Genomic DNA, 21,349 nt, shown 5'->3' with positions numbered 1-21,349 from the left:
TTATGTTTCTAGACAATGAATAATCAAAGGAAGAGACCAGAGCATTTGCATATCTGGTTCTTCATTAGATTGCTATTTTATTTGGAGGTGCTCTCCTGCAGATGGCAGATAAGCATATAATTTCTTTGAAGCAGGCGTAATTGTGTTAGATTTCCCCCCTTCCTTTTCCCCATCTTCCTTGACATTCAAAATGTTGTTCAAATTATTTTGAAAAACAAGCTGTGATAACAGGGAATAAATTCTGCAAGGTAGCTTAAGCAAAATTACCGGCTTTGTCTTGGAAGCATTTCATGTGAAATAAACAAAAAAAAACCTGGTTTCTATAGAAGCTCACACTACTACAACAAAAGATACACCTGTAGGAGAATGGCCAGTGTATATTCACATCATGCCATTGAACACAGCATGACACTTTTAAGAACCTGCTTGTAGAAATATAAGTAATAGTAACATGGAACAAACTGTATTAACTTTTCTTTTAAGGTTACGTTGCACTGACAATGTATTTTTTGTGCTTCAGTTCTTTCCCAGAGCTCAGCTGGAGTGTATCTTTCTGAATACAATCTTGGTTCTTCCTATCTTGCAACCACTCCTAAAGAGTTCTGAAAAATCCAATATGGGTTATTCATTCGGCCTTCTCGATTTTCAGTGTACTGAGAAAGCAGTGTGGTATACTGGTTAGAGTGTTGGACCGGGAAAGACCAGGGTTCAAGTCCCCACTCAGCCATGAAATCCACTGGGTGACCTTGGTTCAATCACCATCTCTCAGCCTAACCTACCTCAAAAAGCTGCCCTGATGATAATATGAGTTGGGGGAGAACACAGTATGTCGCCTTAAGCTCCTAAAATCTATATCCCACCTTATGAGAGAGAAAATAATTTTAATGGTGCATGCAAGAGATTTGTCCAAAGTGGTCTTTAATTAGTAAGTGATCAGTTTACAAAATAAGCAAATAAACACATTCATGACAAAAGATTCAAATTTGTTTCATTCTACTGAGCTAGGGTCAAAATACTTTAATAAGAACTAATGACAAATTGATTCTGTTTTTTAAAGCATGCAGAAAAAATTGCTGATATACTTTAAAACATGAAGATTTTCATTCGTGCAAACTAAACAAGCCTACATAGTAAAAAATAGTATATTCTCGATTCTACAAACTCCATTAAGTAAAAGTACTTGAATTTAGCCAACATGCCTAACCATTCATACAGGATGAGTAAATCACTTTATAGACAATTCAATTTAATTTAGTTGTAGATCACCCAAAGCATACAAATCAAGATTTGAGCAATTATAAGGACAAAGAAGGCAAAAATTCTAAACTATTATTCTTCCTAAAGTAGATGCACCAGTTAGCAACTAATTTTAACAATTCAGAGGTCATGTTGTTATAAATTTATTATGGAACAGCTATGTATATGCACTTCCATATCTGTATTTCCCTACTGGATGTGGTGCTGTGCACAGACTAGGTGTGCTTCTGATTTTTTTGTTACGGATGAAGGAGCTCAGAAGCACATATGAAGTTCCCAGTGACTTCTGAATCAATTTGAAAGAAGAAAGTAGACCCACAAGCCTGTATGTTGAACAGATCCATACAAGCGTGAAGCCACATTGATTGGGGCCAAAGGCTGTAATCATCATAGCATTCTGGAATAGGATTTCAGACTTCAATGGCATCAGGGCCATAGCAAGGTAGTGTGGTAAAAAAACCCAACAACAAACCCATAAGGAAGCAGGCCTAACCTTTCTCATACCGCTTCATAGATTTAGACCCCAGCATACTGGTTTCAAAAAGGGCCCTGAAGTACGTTACCATGTTGTTCCAAAGGATAGAGAGAGAAAAGAGCAAAATCTGTCTTAAAATGTTAAGTCTATTTGGTTTCAAAAAGAAGAAACCCTGCAAAAGTGGAAAAGCGTTGATGATCCCCATGGAGTGCTCCATTGCCCATCCTCAGCCAAACTTCATCTCCCTTGGCAAGTTTAAGCACTGCGCTATTGCTTGATGAGTCAGTTTTACCTTTTGATTCATAGCTAAGAATAAAGAGAAGACAACAGGGGTCAACTTTCTATCTGCACATTATTATTTTGAACCAATCCCCCACTGTGGAAATAGGAGTCTAGTTTATTGATTTTACTGATTCTGTTATTTTAATCAAGCCTTTTGTTTCATTTGTAACATGCCCTAGGAACTTATGAAAGGTGGGAGAAAAATTAAAAAAAATTAATGGGGGTGTTCAGGACCCAGTATCCCGCTGAGTCCCACTGCTCATCTGTAATCCCCCTTTCCTAGTATTGCTTTGCAGCACTGAAGCAGCAGGTTAGGTGTTTAGGAGCATTAATTGCCTAGTAATGTAAAGTTCCAGCTGCAATCTTATTCAAATAGAATATAAGCAAGTTGATTTAAGGCAAGTATCCCCAAACTCAGTCCTCCAGATATTTTTGGGACTACATTTCCCATCATCCCTGACCACTGGTCCTGTTAGCTAGGGATGATGGGAGTTGTAGTCCCAAAATATCTGGAGGACTGAGTTTGGGGATGCCTGATTTAAGGACAAAGCTGCCATTTTCAAAAATAGGCAGCCATACACCAGGTTAGATTGTCAATTTAGCCCATGGCTGGCTGTTCTTTGTGGCCTCAGCTCTCCTACCAAGGTCTTGTACATCAACTGCAACCTGACTGAATGTGGGACTTTGAAAGCCAAGTATGTGCTATCCCACTGGACAAAAATTTGGAAGTGTACGAAGTCTAGAAATGCCAGTCAACTCACCTGTATAAGCTGAAAACTGTATTGCCATTGTGCATTAAATAAACATATACTTCCTCCACATCCTCATGCTTCATCATATTGAAGGTGAAGAAATACACTCCTGAAAAACGATCATAGAACTTAATAAATTGTTTATACAAAATAGTTCAGATGGGACAATTCTTACACAAGTTACTGCCCTGGCAAAGAATGTAACATACAAAATGTTTCTGCGTATGTCCACTTCCAAGAAAACATGGGTACTAACTACTAAGAAATTGGTTTCGATTCCTTGCATACCAATCCCTCTCTGAAACCTGTATCCTTGCCTAATGGTCTGAATTCTGTGAAGCCACAATGACTTCAATCAAAATAAAAATGGAATATTGGGTGAATCAATGATCCATAATATATTGTTATATATATAAATTGCATTTGCTCTACTTCTTTCCTCAGATAATAACATACCCCATGCCAATTCCAATTCTATGCATAATTACTCAGAAGACCCTCTTAGTTCAGTAAGATCAATTTCCATGGGTTGTACGATTCTGGCCGTAATCAAGCCAGTATTAAGAAGTCTGGCTGACATTTCCATAGAATCTTCTATTCTTTATACTTACCATTCACGGGTGCTCCAAATCGACCAGTCATCACGTCAAAAAAATTTCCAACGTTGGTTTCAACACTACTGAAGATTATCCCACTGTTCTGGTTACTGAAATGGGTTGCCATTGAAGCCATAAACGCAACCTATACAAATACAGCTTATGTTTAAGCAGTAGTTACCAAGTAGGACAAAGACAAATTGGAAGGCATGGTTGGCTCAATCCGTTCTTTATGGGCTTCTTCCCAACTTTGGTTTGGGACATATTTGCTTTAATTTCCTAAATGTACATTTAGGACCTAGGCCAGCTCTCAGCAAACTGTAGTGATAAAAGTCTCCATTGGTCTATGCAAGAACAGAACTATTCATGTGCAGAAAATGAGACACGTAGACACGTGACTGCAGGGTAAACAGCTTGGTTTGAAATTTCACTTTAACACAAAAAGCACTGTAGTGACTGGGTCCCGGGGGGGGGGGCAGTCTGCATCAAGTGCCATCTCAGCCACTGAACAGTTATGAAGAAGCAGGAAGAAATGAAGACCTGAGTTTTCTTCAGTTTTGTGCAAGAACTGAAAAATTGCAGAACACATCTGTTGAGCATAAAATTGACTTTCTCATTTTTAAGGACTAGGAATTACAGAGGCAATGCCTGGGGGCATCGTAGGTGCCTGACGAAGGCTACAGTTCTAGACAACCTTACTTGAGCATATGTAGGACTTCTAAGTCAACATTGTAGAAGACTGGCCTGCCCTGGAAGTAGAGCTTCAGCACATAATAAATTGTGCAAGTCTACCTAATAAGCATGGTTTGTTTGTTTTTTAAAGTTGCAGCATTCAGCTTTTTTGGGTGTGTGTGCAGACTTTTAAAAAAATGTTTTTAGTGCAGAGCATCCTCACAAAATGTGGCTTTTGTCTACATGACAGCATTTTGGCATAAACCATTAAAATAAAACCTTAACATTAATTATGGGGGGACTAGAAAAATATGCTAAAAGGTCTAAAATTTTAACTTTTACAAATTAGTTAAGCAAAATACAACTGATTCTATTTAATTTATCTGCATTATTTAAGTTGGCTATTGGAATGACAGGAGGGCTCAGTAAATTCTGCAAAATCTTTTTGCAGTGTTGAAAGTAAAATAAAGGACAAAGAGCAATATTTTCCATTTTCGTCACATTCCATTCTAAATTACGGTACTAAAAACTGAATTCCTTTTTTGTTCCTACTATGGCTGCTTTCAGACTGTTATGTTTTGGCTTAATAAGATAAGAAATGAACAAACCTTATGGCCATTTACGCAGTCTGTTCATGCAAGCCAGGAAAAAAACAACAGGATTCTCCAGCTGCTTATAGTTTCCTGTCTTATCAGAATCAAGAAACTGGTTAACAGATTCAAAACAAACCAGAATATTAAACCAACTTCAAACGATGACTTACTGGCTTGTTCCAAAGTGTTAACAAGAGTTTGCTGGTTTTGACAACTTAGGAAACTATAGTTAACTGGAAACTTCTAGGTTTGTTGTCATCATTTCTCTCAGAAAGGAGGAGATCATATCTCAGCTCATTAAACAAATATATGATCAGTGAAGTGTGGACTGTCAGTATTGGTGAAAGGATACTATTTGGGGAGACCTTTTCCACTCTCCAGAAAAGATTGCCGCTGGACAGAATGGTATGGATCCAGTTCATGTCCTTTCACACGTATTGTTAGGTGGTGGCACCTAACCCTGTGGACTAGCCTCCACTCAAAAATTAGGCATACACCAGGGGTCTGCAACCTTTAAGACAAAAAGAGCCACTTGGACCCGTTTCCGAAGGAAAAAAAACAGGGAGCCGCAAAATTCATCATTATAAAAATAACTTTTTTGTCACTTTTTTATTATTTCTTTGTTTGACCCCTCAGAATTACTCCTTCTCATAGAAATAAACGTTAAATTAACAAGTTACCTTTTTGTGTGTGTGTGTGTTCTTCACTCCCCTTCAAAACAGTGACCAGCGTACATGCCCCCTTTCAATGCAGTGACCAGCGTACATGCCCCTTACAATGTAGCGGGCGGGCGGGAAGGTGACGGGATGGTGCGTGACTAACGCACGCACCGCCCCCATGCAATGTCACAGCCAGTACAGCGCCCGCCACAGTGGGGAGTGTCGGGGCGCACAATGCGCCTCCTCCCCTCGCTAGTATCCACCCCGGAGCCGCAGCAAAGGTGTAAAAGAGCCACATGAGGCTCCGGAGCCGCGGGTTGCTGACCCCTGGCATACACCAACCATATTGGAGTTTTGGCAAGTGACCACTCTGGATGCAACCCCATTGATGTTTCTAAGGAAGTTTACCTGAAGTTCTGGAGGGATTCCAGGGTAACCCTTTTCTCCCTTTGGTCCATGGTGGCCCCGCTCTCCTCTCAGTCCAATGTCTCCCTTGTCTCCTTTGTCACCTTTTGCTCCTTCAGTGCCAGGTGCACCATTATTTCCATTGTTTCCATGGTTTCCTTAAAACAAATCAAGGGATTTTGTGTGTGTGTGTGTGTGTGGTTTAAAGTTTCTTGGTTAAAAGCGCCACCCCTTCCAATTTCATTTTCTACTCTTTTGTCTAGAACAAATGATTTAACAGTAATCCACCTCAAGACACTTGTTCATGTGTTCAATTTTCTATTTCTGATTTCTAAGAAGTAGAAAAGCAGGTTGGGCACTGAGAAGAAACTGCATGGCTGGAAGAGCGTGTTTTATTAGGGTCTGTGTGGGAGGAAATGTAGAGCAGCGACAGAAACCAGCATGAAGCATGAGAGCAACACCCACTTAAGCCATCCATTCCAACAACACCTAAGACCTCAGGTTCCTAATCACTTCACTCATGATATTCCAAGAAAGTAAACATTTTCTCGACCACATATAAAACAGCAATGATGGAAGCTCTCCTTGTTTGGCAATGGGTGAATTCCCTGGAAACAAACCATATCTTCATGACTACCGTATATCTCATATGTTAGTAAGCCTCAAGGCCTAGCATACTGTGGGCTGATAACATCATTCGCCACCATTGGCGCAATAGGCCTAAGCCTGGGTATAGTGAGAGAGAGAACATGGAGCAGGGGCCTTTCTGGACTTGTTCCAGAGACCTGATGGTTCCACAGAAGTCTGCATGAGAGAGACTAAAAAACAACACTGCTGAGATTCAGACAGTTCCCATTTTCAGCATCAGTCCCATATGTGGGATACAATTGCTGGGATAAATTTAATCAATCAGTTGCTTCTGAAAAGGCTGTAACAATAGCTAGAGGAAGAATGGGGAATCCTTTTGACCTAGAGGGCCATATCTGTGAAAGTTGCAGGGGTAGGGGAAACAGCAGCCAACCATGATTTAACTCCAAACATCATCTGATGTGCAGGTGATGCTCCTGGAGTTTAATCCTGCTTTCTGAAGGGATCTGCTGCGCTTCAACCTACCCCACACTTCATATCACATATAGCATCAGGTGTGGGGCAGGAGGTCGAGGTTTTGAGGGAAATGACTTTGTGAGTCAAATGAAGAGGCCCAGAGGACCAAATTTGGACCACAAGCCAAAGGTTCCTCACCCCTGGGCTACAGTAATGATCAGGTACTGAGACAACTTGAACCAAATTGACAGTCTTTAAATTAAATAACATGGAAAATGTTTAGAACTTGTATGTGGAACTGAAAATAAAGGGTTGTAGCAAATGGTATCCCTTGTGTTGTTGGAAGATGCTTCTATCAGCTTAACAGGAAGGGAGACAATTTTCCTCAATTTCCCCTTCCCACTATAGTCCCACCACCACCTTCCATGATGTTCTTCCAAAGTTCATCTAGAGCCGGAGGTGGGAGCACATGGAGAGAAGGAATAAGTGAAAATCACTTCCTTCCACTGATGAGGACCTCTCCGGAACCAAAGAAACTTCGACTATTGCAAGGGACACCACTGGATACAACCCATATCCTTTTTAGTTGCATGTTCTTTGAAGTTCATGATTAATTACATTAAGATGCACACCATTTTCTATGTTGAGATACCAAATTGAAGGGATTGTATGTACTGCTTTTTAAGTTAATGCATTGTATAATCTAAAAAATTACACCATCCTTTATTAGGTTGCCAAATCCCATGCCATGTCATCATTGGACATTTCTGTGCTTATGACTGAAATCATATACCACACTTTTATGGAATGAAAAGTTGGTGGCTGGTTCACATAATAAGCTCTATTCATCACTGTTGGTTTATACCAAAGGAACCACGCAATTTGTACTTCTTCTTTTTTTGCCATCCAAAGCTGCTTATAGAAGCACTTTTATGCAACTATGTCATACTTTTATTACTGGAAATTCTTATTGCTAAAGTACCAACAAAGAGCTAAAGAAAGTCTGCTGCACTATATGGACAGGATGTCAGACCTACTGCTGCTGCCAATGGCTTGTGGTCTTGGCGGGGGAGAGGGACAGAAGAACAGCCTGGTTGCTACTTGCATGTTGTGCAAACACTCGCTGTTGCATAAACTGAGCTTTTAGGGCCAGAGCTGCATGGCTGTTAGCAAGACAATGCAAACAAAAACTCCTGACCCACTTTCCCAAGCATGCATCTGGCATAAGGACTGCGGGAATGAGATGAGGAGGTGGATAAGGAAAATAACAAGGCAAGGTCTATCACTGCACCAGACCTTCCAGCTCCATAGGAGTCTAGGAGTTTGGTAGGAGCATAGTGCAGCCAGCACAGTATGCCTGCTGTTATCTTAGCAGCCCTCCAACAACCTGAAGCACTAATGTTTATGCAACTTAAACTCTAATTTCCTTTACCTGGCATTCCAGCAGGCCCAGGGGGCCCTGGTGGGCCTTGATAACCCCGAAATCCAAAATCCCCCCGGCAGCCACATTCTGGTGGGCTTTGAGGTCCACTGTGTATAGTCTGCCAATACAAAATTCAGGGAGAAAAACGTTTTATAGAATATATCCACTGCCGCACATAGATGCACGCATACAACAAGGTACTAATCTCCCGCATGTATATTGCTATAGCCATACTGTTTTGTGTGTGCCAAATAGATAGACCTGCCTTTCTTGGTTCTTCTGTTGTAAGCTGTTTCCTTTCAGACCATCAGTGGTTGGCCTGTCAGGTACTTTGTCAATTCTCTACAGTGGAAATCCACATCTCAGCAAAAATATATGTCCAGCAGAAGTGCTAGAGAGAGTACTTCAAGAATTGGCCCAAAGAGATGGAGTTGGTTGGGAACATTTACAAATAAGTTTCTAGTCAGTGGAAGCAGCTTAATGGACTGATTGATAGTGCTTTGAAACTGGACCTTCTGGCATCCATGCTTACTATTTGCTGCCTGCTCATTTTGTGTGTGCGCGTGTGTGTGTGCACACGCGCGCGCGTGCACACACACACACACACACACAAACATACTTTTTTTTATTTAACAGAATTTGTATACTGCTTAATTATAAAAATATAAAAAATACATAAAAATACATTAAAAAATACATAAAAATAATTAAAGTTACTTATAAAAAGTCAGAAATTGAAGACAAGTTGGCCTATTTCTTTTTCAAAATACAAGTAAGATCAGCAGTTATAAATTATATTATAAAAATATATTAGAATGCTTGTCAACTTTACATATCTGTAAATAAATGATTAGAAAATTATAGTGCTGCAACCCAATCGAAGAAATTGTAATTAATCATTTGAGCTTAAGATTATTAATCAATGGATCTAGCGATTAAATTTCCATTAATCTGTATATAACCCCCCTTTTAAAGCAAGAAGTGTGCTTTCTTTGTTTTTACATGATAAATATGTTGTAACAGCCATCATCTTGGAAGAAGCATTGCCTCCTGTGTGTCAGAAAGAAGATGGAATCATTTTTAAAAAAACTGAAACCCCATCTTCTTTTAGTCACAAAAGTTTGATATCTGGTGGCATCTTATAGTAAAAATAAAAATGCATTCTTGCATGTAATAGCACAGTCGGTAGAGCATGAGACTCTTAATCTCTTAATCTTAGCGTTGTGAGCTCCGCATTGTGCAAAAGAGCATTGTGTTGTAGAGGGTTTCGGTTAGATGACTCTTGTAGTGCCTTCCAACTCTACACTTCTATTATAGAGACACCACTAAATGCTCAAGGGAGGTGTGTATTTGTGTGTAGGAAATACAGGTAATAACTGGGATCTGCCGGAACCCAATATAAATTTCATGAGCATGCATTCCTTGAACAATTTTTCTGTGTTCAATCAGAGCAGATGCGGACACCGTTGCACCAGATGCAGCAGCCATGAAATTTGAACTTAAGCTTGGATTTTAAATTGACAGTTTGCACTTGGGTAGAGATAGTCAAGCGCTATGCATGGTAACCAGTACTGAAGGGTGAAAGTACATTTAAATTGCCTTTTCTTTTTTTTAGCAAAATACATGGGAACAGCTGTTGGGAAGGGATTGGTTCCCAGCTTCTGCTGAGAAAAGCACATTCGAAACTGATGCAAGGCGTGTGTGTTTTCTAATCTGCTTGCCTTGTTGCACTTATCTGAACTAATCTCCATGTGTTGAACAACAGCTTCCTTTGTTAATTACTTGTCTGTATTTGCTATCTGAAAATCCTTCAGTTGGTCATTAATATTTGCGCAGGCAGTTCCACTAATCAGTACAGATATAAACATGTCAGGAGGCATGAAAACAACCAGTCATTAGCTTCTTGCCTTATAAGTTAGCCTGAGAACCCAAGGGCAGAATCTGGAAGAATTAGAATATTTGCTGCCATGTCTTTCTTACCATCTATATTAGGGCCATAGTACATAATACATGCAAGTGCAGCCCAAAAGTCCTTTTTGCAGAGAAGTGCATGGGGTGGTTAACCCTTTCCCTGCCCTTCCTCTGAATATTTCCTTCCTCTTAATATTCGATCACATGTGGCTCTTCTCCTATAGAGGTTTTCCCAAAACATATCTCAATCCACAATCCAATTACCATATTTTTAGCTCTATAAAACTACCTTTTCCCTCCTAAAAAGTAAGGGGAAATGTGTGTGCGTTTTATGGAGCGAATGCAGGCTGTGTAGCTATCCCAGAAGCCAGAACAGCAAGAAGGATCACTGTGCGGTGATCCCTCTTGTTGTTCTGGCTTCTGAGATTCAGAATATTTTTTTTCTTGTTTTCCTCCTCCAAAAACTAGGTGTGTCTTATGGTCTGGTGCGTCTTATAGAGCGAAAAATACGGTAAGTCAAAGTATTTGGATTGAAGACATTTCAGTACCATTGACATCAATGGAGCTAAAGTCAGTTTTACTTTAGAAAACTCTTTTGCTTCGGTTAAATCCGGTTGTGAAGTATCCAGATTTTTACCCTCTTGGTTGACTTCATAGTCCATACAAACTGATGTTATAGCTCTGGCAAGTACTATTCCAAACGTGGCAAAAGCATTCAGACCTCCTTGCCTCAAACTTTGTTGCAGATAACACTTCCATTAGAGGCTGGACTGGCTTCAACAGTTAATAGAATGTTTTGAGTACAGGTAGTGGTTCCACATTTACAGAGGTCTGAGATGAACTAAATTCATGAGGTTAATCCTTAAATATGTGCTGTTAATTCTTCCTTTAAAAATATAAAACTGCTAAGATGTCTGTGGTGGTATACTTTAATCCAGGGATAGGGGTTGATGCTGTTGGGCTCCAACTCCCATCAGCCCCAGTGACTATGTTCAATTGTTAGGGGTGATAGGAGCTAAGATCCAGTATGGTCTAGAAGGCTGCAGGAACCTTATCCCTGTTTTAATTTCTCCTGCTGGATAAAATAAATGTTTCTGATTATTGTGTCACTGGCAGGCTTCATTGTTATAATTTTTAAAACAATATGTATGTCTTGCTGTTCACAACTTTGAGGATTCTCCCCCCGCCATTGATAAATAGGCAAGTTTCTCAGTAATTAAATAAATAACACTTAAAAGAAAATAACCAGTATGTATTTATATAAATAAAGTATTATATGTGCACAGTGTTGAACAGTCTAACCTACTGCTCACTTGAACTAGAGATCATATTTTAAAGCCAATTTTAGTTGCATTGGTCATCTTAAATGAAAGTCAGATGAATCATAATAGCAATTAATAATAGTGAAACATACAAAATATATCTCTTAATGCAAGGCTAACTGAGTTGAGGATGGAGTCAAGAACATGTTAAATAATCTCATACTAACTGAACAATTTTCTCTGCATTAAAAATCACCGGTCCATCAGCCTTTTGGTTTTCCTTCACCACTCTTACACAGCAATCCTATAAAGGGCTACTCAGGATCAAGCTCCATTTTCAACAGGGCTTACTCTCTATTAAGTGTGTATAGGATTGCAGCCTTAATTATGTAACATATAAAATGCATTGCAAACACCTGAAGAATATATTTACCCCCCAGAATTATACAATATTTCATTTAAGTCTGACATGGTTGATAAAGAATTCAAATGTTTGCACATTGTACAGAATTTGCATATTGAATGAATAGGAACTTTTATACCCTGGATTTCCAATAAAACTATAGTTTGATATAGCCAAAGTTATGCAAGCCTTATTCATTTCAGTGGGAATTAGAAGCACTTAACTTTGGCTGAATTGCACCCTTAGGCTGCAGTCACACTAGGCTGGGGAGTAAGCTCCATTGAACTCAGTAGGACCTACCTCTGAATAAACATGCATAGGATGGGACTGTTAGCCTGTTCAAAATACCCTGATACAATGAATGAGAAAATTAATGTAAAGGCATTTGATTGCATGCAAAAGACAAAGTTTACTCTGAATGAAAAGCTGCTGGAAATCCTCTGTAACTATCCTGTCTTACGCTTGCTTGCTTGCTTGCTTGCTTGCTTGCTTAATTAAACAAATTTGCACAAATAGTCACAGTTTCAGTCTGCATTTTCAATAAACCACTTCTTTAAAAAGTAGTGCTGGTTGTCTCATATAAGCAAAACAAAATCCCATTCATTAACTTTCTAAACGTTGTAGAATATTAATTCAGAGTACCTGGACTCTGTTTGAGGTAGTCTGTGCTACATCATCTACCTCTGGTTTCAAGGCATTTTGGTCAGGAGAAGGGCTATTACCATCATCATTCTCAACCGTCCACTCAACAAGTCGACTCCGCTGTCTGAACAATTCCCTGCTGCTGGAACCTTTTTGACCAGTCTGGTGGTGACTTTGCAAGACTTTGGCCACTGGGTTATTATATCTTCTGCTCACCTCCGTGTCTTCATCTTGGCACAGGCAAAAGCGAAGCAACAGAAGCAAAGCCAGGAGACTCCAATTGATGAAATCCTTGGATGCCATACTATTCAACATAGCAAGATCTCAGGAGTTCAAGTGCCTTTTAACAAGGGAAAGATCTGCCGTTGCCGTGATGTGGTCTTTCAGGCTATTCCCCACTATTAAGCCTGGCAAGAAGACTTGGTTACCGCAGCTTTATATGCTGTGTGCAATAAATTATACTATGAAAATGTCAGAGTGGCAGGAACCTTCATCCCAAATCGGTCATGCTTCCTTAAACAACCCAGTCATTATTCACCGCATCCCCCCACTGCAGGGAAAATTGATTTGTATGCTGGAAATGGCCACTGTATTTAATGGGCAGCTGTGGTTCCTATTTGGGGGCACTGACAAATGTTGCTCCTTTTTCCTCCATTTTTGGCATGTTTTCACTTTAGTGTGATGAAATGAGATGGAAATGAAGAACATGTGGCAAATGTTTTAAGCTCCTTGATTAGACATGGAAAAGCTGGGAATTCAGACTTTTAAAAGGTCTTCTGGACTTTGGATAGAGTCCTCCAGCCGTTGGCCAGAAACACACACACATACACAAAACACTATCTGTTCATTCTGAAAAAAATATATTAATGTACTGGCAATTAGGAAACAAAAGCACAAGGGGAGATTTTTGCCCATGATTTTGACTTGCTGGTTGAATCTTACTACACTTACTCCCTTTAGAGCAGTCAAATGTTTGCTTGTGTGCTAGTTGCGGATGGAGAGTGGAAAACTGGAGACTGAAAACAGACAGTTGAATTCAGGCTCATATTGAGTCCCAGTTCCCAGAGCAAAGCTTGAGCTTTCCGCTTAAACATCTCCCCCCGTCTCTAATTTCTGAAATTTTTCTAGAGGCTGTTGCCAAACCAAATTCAATTTTCCTGCCAAGAAAAGATAGATGAACATGAACTTAAGAAGCATGTTTCAGGCTTATAAATGATCATGTCCCTATAAAATTACCCCGTGATTGTAACTGTACTTACATTGAACCACATTTTGTCCATTTATTCAATTTAGGGAGATGCTTTTGGAGCACTTCACAATCTCATTTTAATGTTCCTCTGAACTTACCCACAAATAAACATCCAGGATACTAAAAATACAAGAGACCCTCCAGAAAATATTTCCAGCTTCAAGTCATTTTACGAAATAGAGGGTTTTCATTGGAGAACAACATGCCTATAGATTAGAGATGTCATCTGCCTTGATCTTCTTGAGCTGGATGACCAAGAAAATCATGCCCAAAGTCAAATGTCATATATACAGAGCGAGTGAGAGACAGAAGGGAATACACAGTGGCTCAGCTCTTTAGAAATATCTTGTGTAGCGCCATATGGCAGGGACATCCAACTCCCAATAGACTGCGATCTACTCACAGTATAATAAACTGGCAGGGATCTACCCATTGCCACTTTTTTAAAAGCAGCCACAGTTGTTGAGCTCCTTTGGGAAAGGCAAAGTTGTTGAGCTTTGTTTGGGGGGAGGGGGGAGATCACTGAGGGGCCAGAGATCTACAAGGATCATCATCATCTTTAATTTGTATACCATCTGTCTATCTTACAGTACTCAAGGCGGTTTGCAAGCTGAAGAAACAAAAAATACATCTTAAAACAATCTAATGCAATACAAAAATGTGATAATAAAACAAAACTTTAAAATAAGCAACCTACATCAAAAAAGTAACATTCAACAATTATTAGAATAGTATAAAATAATAATATCAACATATAAAAGTTAAACAGAAATCCACGCAACAGTTACAATAAATAATTTCTAAACTATAATCAATAAAACAACGGCAAACCACAGTACATAAAATAATACAATACAAATTGAGAAGCAGAGACTAGAGAGTGGGGCAAGTCAGGTGGAAGGAGGCCTTGCCTGATGAGGTCTCTCCCCTCACCTGTTGGACATACCTGCCATATGGCATAGAACCTACCATTGAATAAACATGCATAGGATGGAGCTCTTAGCATGCTCCTAACACACTGATACAATAACTGAGAAAATTAATGTAAAAGCATTTGATTGCATGCAAAAAACAAGTTTCCTCTGAATGAAAAGCTGCTGCTGTTGCTCCGTAACTATCCTGTCTTGTGTTTTCTTGGTTAATTAAATGAATTTGCATATAGTCACAATATCAATATGCATTTTCAATAAGCTCTTTTAAAAGTAGTGCTTTATATGATGTAATCTGAACTGGTGGCAACTGACCAGCATAGGGATCTTGGAGTCCTGTTGGACAGCTCAGTGAAAATGAAATTCATCAAAGGCAACTAAAAGAAGTGAAAGCTACCTAGCTGGCTGGCTGGTTTGCCTATCATGTATGAAGTGGCAAGAGAAATTGATTTTGGGGAGATAATTTGCAATGAAAAAGGCCAGGGGGGAAAGCGGTTTAAAGGGAATTGCTGTTTTTGTAAAATGTCTGCAGCCATGCAGATCCATTCGAAGCTGAGTTGTGGGAGATTCAGGACAGAAAAGGAAGTCCTTCTTCACACAGCACAGTCAAAACTACTGTAGAGAATTCACTACCACGAGACGTGAAGGCCACCAACTTAAATGGCTTTAAAAGGTAATTAGACAAATTCATGGAGGATAGGGCTGCCATGGGGAAGCAACAGCAGGAGAGAGCTATTGCCTTCTTCTGGGCTTCTTGGCATAGCTGTCGACTTACAGATTTGAAAATAAGGGACCAGCAGCCTTGAAAATAAGGGATTTTCAGAGCACAGGTATGTTCAACTTACCTCCGAGCCAAAGACAGAAAGCCCAGCCAGCAGCCAAACGAAGCCTCAAGCCGTGGTTCCCACAGTGCAGCAACCCGGCAAAGGGGATGCAGCAAGGAAAACCACCGTCACCTCTCCGCTGGGAAGCACTGAGCAAAGGCGAGTCCCCAGGCAACGTGGCCGATTTGATCAGCACAAGGCATGCAAGCTCCACCCCGCAGTCGTTCTTAGACTCCTTATTGGGTGAGCAATGCAGCCAAGCACCACAGTTGGAGCCTCCCTCCTCCCTGGCCGGCAGGGAGGGAGGGAGAGGAGCTGCTTCCTTTGAAACCCGGGGAATTTAAGGGACATCATCAATAAGGGACACAGGGCTGGGATAAGGGAGTTTCCCGCTAAATAAGGAACGGTTGACAGCTATGCTTCTTGGAAGCATCTGGTTGAACATTGTGGGAAACAGGATGTTAGGCAAGAGAGATGTCTTAGTTTGATACAGCAGGGCTCTATGTTAAGTTCTTAAGATGCAATTCTCTGTAAATAGCAGTATGAAGTACTAGTTACAAAGAAATTCAGATTTTAGGAGCTATGACCACCTCATTATTCTCCTCCCCCCATTTCTTAGTAGGAACTGGATGTTCTTGGTAGCCAATGGTTAAACCCCAGGAGTTCATAGACATAGGGATGAGTCAGAGAAAACATGAATCCCCTTGGCACTTAACAATTTGATTCAGCAAACACAGGGACAGCACTGCTGTTTTCAGCTGGTGATAGCAATTTAACAGCTTGCCAAATGCTGTTCTGGAGTTTCCTGTGGCATTAAAGTGCAAAACGTTTCCAGATGAGTAATGCCCATTCATAGCACACATAAACGGGGAAGGGGAAGACGAAATCAAAGAAGGTATGGTTTCATGGTTTTCTTGCTTGAGCAGAATCTGAAATAAGCATGATTTTGACCCAAAGGCTGTGATCTTCCTTGAACCCTAATTATTGTTACATGCCACCCCAATCTCTGCCGAGCAGTAGCAAAATTCCAGGGGTTTCCAGCACTCATTCAGGGTTGTGTCTCCTTTAGGAGTTTATTTTATATATATGGGGTACTTTGGGAAGTTAAAATGGCAGCTTACGGGCACCCAGTACTTCTTGAAGCACTGCTACTGTCCGGTGCTATTGCCAGGTGAGCATGTCACAGTCCACCAATATATGGGGCGGCTCACCAGAAGATACATTGCTCTGTACAGCTTCAACCTGAAGCCAGGTGTCTTCTCTCTCCTGCACCAAAATCTGCCAAATCCTAATTCCCTACCCACCCTAAATTACCAGGTCCCAAGCTTGACCCAGCCGACGGGATGACCAAGCAAAACCAACCCCTTGGGTCTCCCAAGTGATTGCAGAAAAACCCAAACAAATTGACTAACAGAAAGGAAGCTATCAGGCAGTAGAGTGACATTTTAATTTTGAGTTCTGTCTTTGTTTAAAACATATGGGATTGTGATTCTTAAACTATTGCCTCTATAAGAAATAAGCTGCAGAAGAAAGAGGGAATTCTAGGACACACAGAAAGACAGACATTATTTTAACCACAAAGATAGAAAAGTTTGGATGAAACTTCCAGATTGGATAGATGTTGGTTAAATGTCCCCATTTATTCCTGTGGGTAATTCTGACTTCTGCCCTGGGGGAGATTTAAAATTGACTTCCTTCCAGTGAAATTCTCTATCCATATAATGAGGTGAGCCATTCTTGGCTTTTTCTTTAAAAAATAATGTGTTTTTATCAATAAATACATTATTGATAACAAATTAACGGTAATTATTTGAATCTGGAGAGGAGAGCATAAAAGCATTGCCTAGGCTGTTTAGGCTTTTGCACAGCTCAGCAATATTATAATAAGGTACCCTGCCCGTACGGGGCAGTCTTGCCAGACTCTAGGGTTGTGCGCTCATCTCACTCTATAGGCCGGGAGCCAGTGCTGTCCGCAGACACTTCCGGGTCACGTGGCCAGCGTGACATCGCTGCTCTGGCAAGCCAGCGCAGCACACGGAACACCGTTTACCTTCCCGCTAGTAAGCGGTCCCTATTTATCTACTTGCACCCGAAGGTGCTTTCGAACTGCTAGGTTGGCAGGCGCTGGGACCGAACGACAGGAGCGCACCCCGCCGCAGGGATTCGAACCGCCGACCTTTCGATCGGCAAGTCCTAGGTGCTGAGGCTTTAGCCCACAGCGCCACCTGCGTCCCAATATTATAATAATAATTATTAATTTTATACTTCCTGAACATTTATCTGTACCATCTGCAAAATGTGGTTAGCCTTCCCATAAACATGTGTTCGGTTGTTTCTGATCTTTAGTAATGTGATTGTGGGAAAGAGAACTATAAAATTTTAAACCTCCTGATCAAATTGTACCAGATGTTTACAATCTGAACCCAAGACCAGAAAATTTATTAGTTTCTACCTTTTTAGTAGGGAAACAATGACTTTTCAGGTTTTTATGTGTGTGTGCAAATCTAATACACCGTAGTTTGATCAATAGGTGTCAGTGCTTTAGTTTTCTCTCTCACCACTCCTGTCACCAGAGGTCAACAGATTTTCAAACCTAAGGTTGCTGCTTCTGCTGCTGATTACATTTATCAGCTGTTTTATACAATAAAAATTCTCAAAGCGCCTTGTCAGGTTGCAGCTTTTTAAGTAGTTCTGGTCATTTGCCTTTTGCATCAGTCTGATATGCACCAATTGATCAAGTGAAATATTCTCTGTCATTCTAGCTTCATACCAGGAAAATCTTTGCCTGCTTAATTTAATGTGTCAAACTGCTGTGAAGGAAATGGTGGCAGGACCTGAAAGAAAGGCAGATGGATAGCAAACCTGTTCAAATCCAGCAGTTCTGCAATCTATAATCATGACATTTCCAAAATACAGAGCCTTGGAGATTCTTGGTTAATAGGAGGCTGTTGGGCAGACACCTGGTATTCCAAACAGCAAATTTCCTCAGTTCCTTCCTGAAACGATCCAAGCCACAGATTATGGGACAAAATCCAATGAGTAACACCAGAGCTCCTTCTCAGAAAGTTGTCTGAAATGCCTCAAAAAGCCAAAGCAAACAAGGTTGCATGCTGGTAAATTAACTTTTTCTATTGCATCAGATGTAGCTCAACAGAACTGCCGATCAAGAAAACGTTGGCCATATTTTGCTAAGCTGGCTGCTTGGTCAAGGATGATTGGTTGATTTATTAGGAGACATTTCCTGAATGGGCAGTCTACCTGCGGGTTGGACTCTGAGACCAGTTTCTGCCTATACGTGTGGTAGAACAGAAAGCAGTTGCAGATTTTGAACAAGGAGTGAGTCAGACAGCTGGGAGGTTTCCCGTCCCCCCCGGTGTTAGTAATGGTGGTACGGATGTTATTTAGGAATCTGTTGCAAGACCATTGGTTATGCTGCCTTCTATAGAAGTCTGCTTGCTTCCAATATGTTTCACATGTATATTTGCAAATAAAAAAAATATTAAGAAGATACGCCAATCCTTCAGTGGTTTCTTTTGTAGGCAACACACAATGTTAAACCATAGTTCATAATCAATGATGATTAATGCTCCTAACTGTGTCATCCAGGGAAGGAAACAAGCTAGAATCTGGCTCATCATGACATGCAAAACTCAAGAGGTAAGCCAAAAAGAAACTTTGGCTTCCACTGGTGGTTTATTTGGAGATAACTAAGCCACAACGATGTGTTCACACATCACAATGACCCAAACTCTGTGTTGTTTCCTCCCGTATATGGCATGGAAAGGAGCAGGATAGGTTCAACCAGTGTGGTATAGTGGTTAAGAGTGGTAAACTTGTAATCTGGTGAACCGGGTTCGCTTCCCCACTCCTCCACATGCAGCTGCTTGGTGACCTTGGGCTAGTCACGCTTCTCTGAAGTCTCTCAGCCTCACTCACCTCACAGAGTGTTTGTTGTGGGGGAGGAAGGGAAAGGAGAATGTTAGCCGCTTTGAGACTCCTGAAGGGGAGTGATAAAGCGGGATATCAAATCCAAACTCTTCTTGAACCACAGTTTATTTTAAATTATGGTTTAAGGTTGATGCTTGCATGGAAAGATGCTAGGTCACTTATCTCACTCTCACAGTTTCTCCATATGCATTGTTGGAGTGTTGTGGCACCAAGCAACAGGGAAGGGGCTCCCAAGCGGTTGTGTAAATGAATCAGGCCTTCAACTTTGGCTTAAAAGAGAGTGTCACGGTGATTCACTAATATTGGCGGACTGATATTTTGTGGGCTGCTCCAAGCAACTTTTGTATAATAATTCTTGCCCTTATTACTAACTTGACAAAAAAATACCACATACTAAACACACACACACACACACACACACACACACACACACACACACCCTTCGTCCCTAACTGTTCTTTGCTGATGTTGGAACTTCAAAGATTTAGCCAATTAGGCTCCCTAGTCATGACCTCCTGTAACTTAAACTGGGCATGTCTCTTCTTGAGTTATAGGTGACTGGCATCTTCCTATGCCTGAAATATTTTCCCAGGAAACTCCTACCAGAAAGAAAAAACCTGCCCTTATCCTTTCCACCCCCACTACAGCTAAGGAATGGGGCTTGTGTCAGAAGTTAGTTTAGTAAGGACCGTGGGAGAAACAGCCATGCAGGCACCATCATCAAAGGGTTGGGAAAGCATCTAAGCCCTGAGCAAAGGGATAGACTTGTCTCCTTCAAACCAACCACAGCTACAGCATTGCATTGTGTGCACCCAGGGCTGGATTAAGACCTTTAGAGGCCCTAAGCACTTAAAAGGCTTTGGTGCCCCCATATATATCTGATTCAAAATATAAACAATAGTAAACCATTAAATATTTTTTTTGAAATGAAACAAAACCTACTGTAAGATGGAAAGTAATGTTTATTTTTGTATACTTCCACTGTATTATCTGAATTTTTTTCTCCTACTTTTTCTAATGGCAAAGTCTTATATCAGATCCTCAAAACTAACCTTATGTAATACACCAGCTTCTATACTTAGAAGAGATAAAGCACCCAGCCTGCCTTGTTGCACAGTTGTTCTGTTGGGATTTTTAATATACCTCAGCCAGGAAAACGAACACTCAGCAGAGCAATTTGTGACCATTAATATTAAAAATCTGGCAATGGAAAATTTCTGTGGTGCTCCCTTGCCTTGATGCCCTAAGCACGTCCTTGTTTTGCTTAACTGTTAATCCAGGCCTCAGTGCACTGCTTCAACAGTGTAGCAACTTCTAGAATCGGACCATATGCCTGCAGAATTTGTCCCTTTTCTCATTAAAACATCGCTTCTGCATGAAAACTATTTGTCACAAGTCTCAAACAGGCAGCAGCTGCGGAATGTCCACCTTGTGTCAGCTTTTTCGGTTGCCATCTGTTTGCTGAGCGAGTCTGTTTAAATTGTTTCCTGGGAAAAGAACTGATTTAAAATAGGATTCCTGCCAGGTCACGGCCATGAGGGCAATTCAAGTGTTAGGTTGAAGAAATCCTGACTTGTGTGCATTCCTTTCTAGTCATGTAGTTCAGCAACAATTGTATAGAGTGGTATACAAAAAAGGCAGGGTTTGCAGCGTGCCACTAAATGCAGCCTATTCCAAGGAAGAGGAGCCTGGGCCCTGGCACTATTGATCAAGCGGCAGGGAGAGCCAGCAGGGCCCAGATACTGGAAGAAGCCAAAAAATATTGTGATTTTTAAATGGATAGTGTGGTTTGTTTTACGTGTGCACACATACAAATACAGGGCTACTACATTGGGCAAAAGATTTCTGCATTGCAGGGGGTTAGACTAGATGTCCCTCATGGTCCCTTCCAACTCAATTCTATGATTCTATTTGGAAGTGAGAGCTGGACCATCAAGAAGGCTGATCTCCGAAGAATTGATGCTTTTGAATTATGGTGCTGGAGGAGACTCTTGAGGGTCCCATGGACTGCAAGAAGATCAAA

General features: G+C 40.7%; 1 protein-coding gene across 6 annotated transcripts in view; it reads right to left on the bottom strand.

Annotated features, from left to right (window-relative positions):
* Positions 1-901: 901 nt before the first annotated feature.
* The window catches only part of C1QTNF3 (C1q and TNF related 3), a 54,290-nt gene continuing 33,842 nt past the window's right edge, over positions 902-21,349 (bottom strand). For 2 of the 6 annotated variants that reach the window (XM_077936439.1, XM_077936440.1), the window contains 5 exons: positions 8,168-8,276; positions 5,695-5,849; positions 3,378-3,507; positions 2,776-2,875; positions 902-2,038 (listed from right to left, as the gene is read on the bottom strand). In XM_077936439.1, coding sequence (XP_077792565.1) covers positions 1,879-2,038; positions 2,776-2,875; positions 3,378-3,507; positions 5,695-5,849; positions 8,168-8,174 — 552 coding nt within the window. In that variant the 5' untranslated portion in view covers positions 8,175-8,276 and the 3' untranslated portion in view covers positions 902-1,878. Of the gene's footprint in view, positions 2,039-2,775; positions 2,876-3,377; positions 3,508-5,694; positions 5,850-8,167; positions 8,277-12,376; positions 13,722-21,349 lie in introns of those variants that run through there. The other 4 variants (XM_028748474.2, XM_028748475.2, XM_077936437.1 and 1 more) reach the window with 4 other exon arrangements.

The sequence above is a fragment of the Podarcis muralis genome, chromosome 11 (genome assembly GCF_964188315.1).
Source record: "Podarcis muralis chromosome 11, rPodMur119.hap1.1, whole genome shotgun sequence".
Taxonomy (NCBI): domain Eukaryota; kingdom Metazoa; phylum Chordata; class Lepidosauria; order Squamata; family Lacertidae; genus Podarcis; species Podarcis muralis.
The sequence above is the reverse complement of the archived record's forward strand: the minus strand, read 5'-3'. Positions and strand labels throughout refer to the sequence as shown.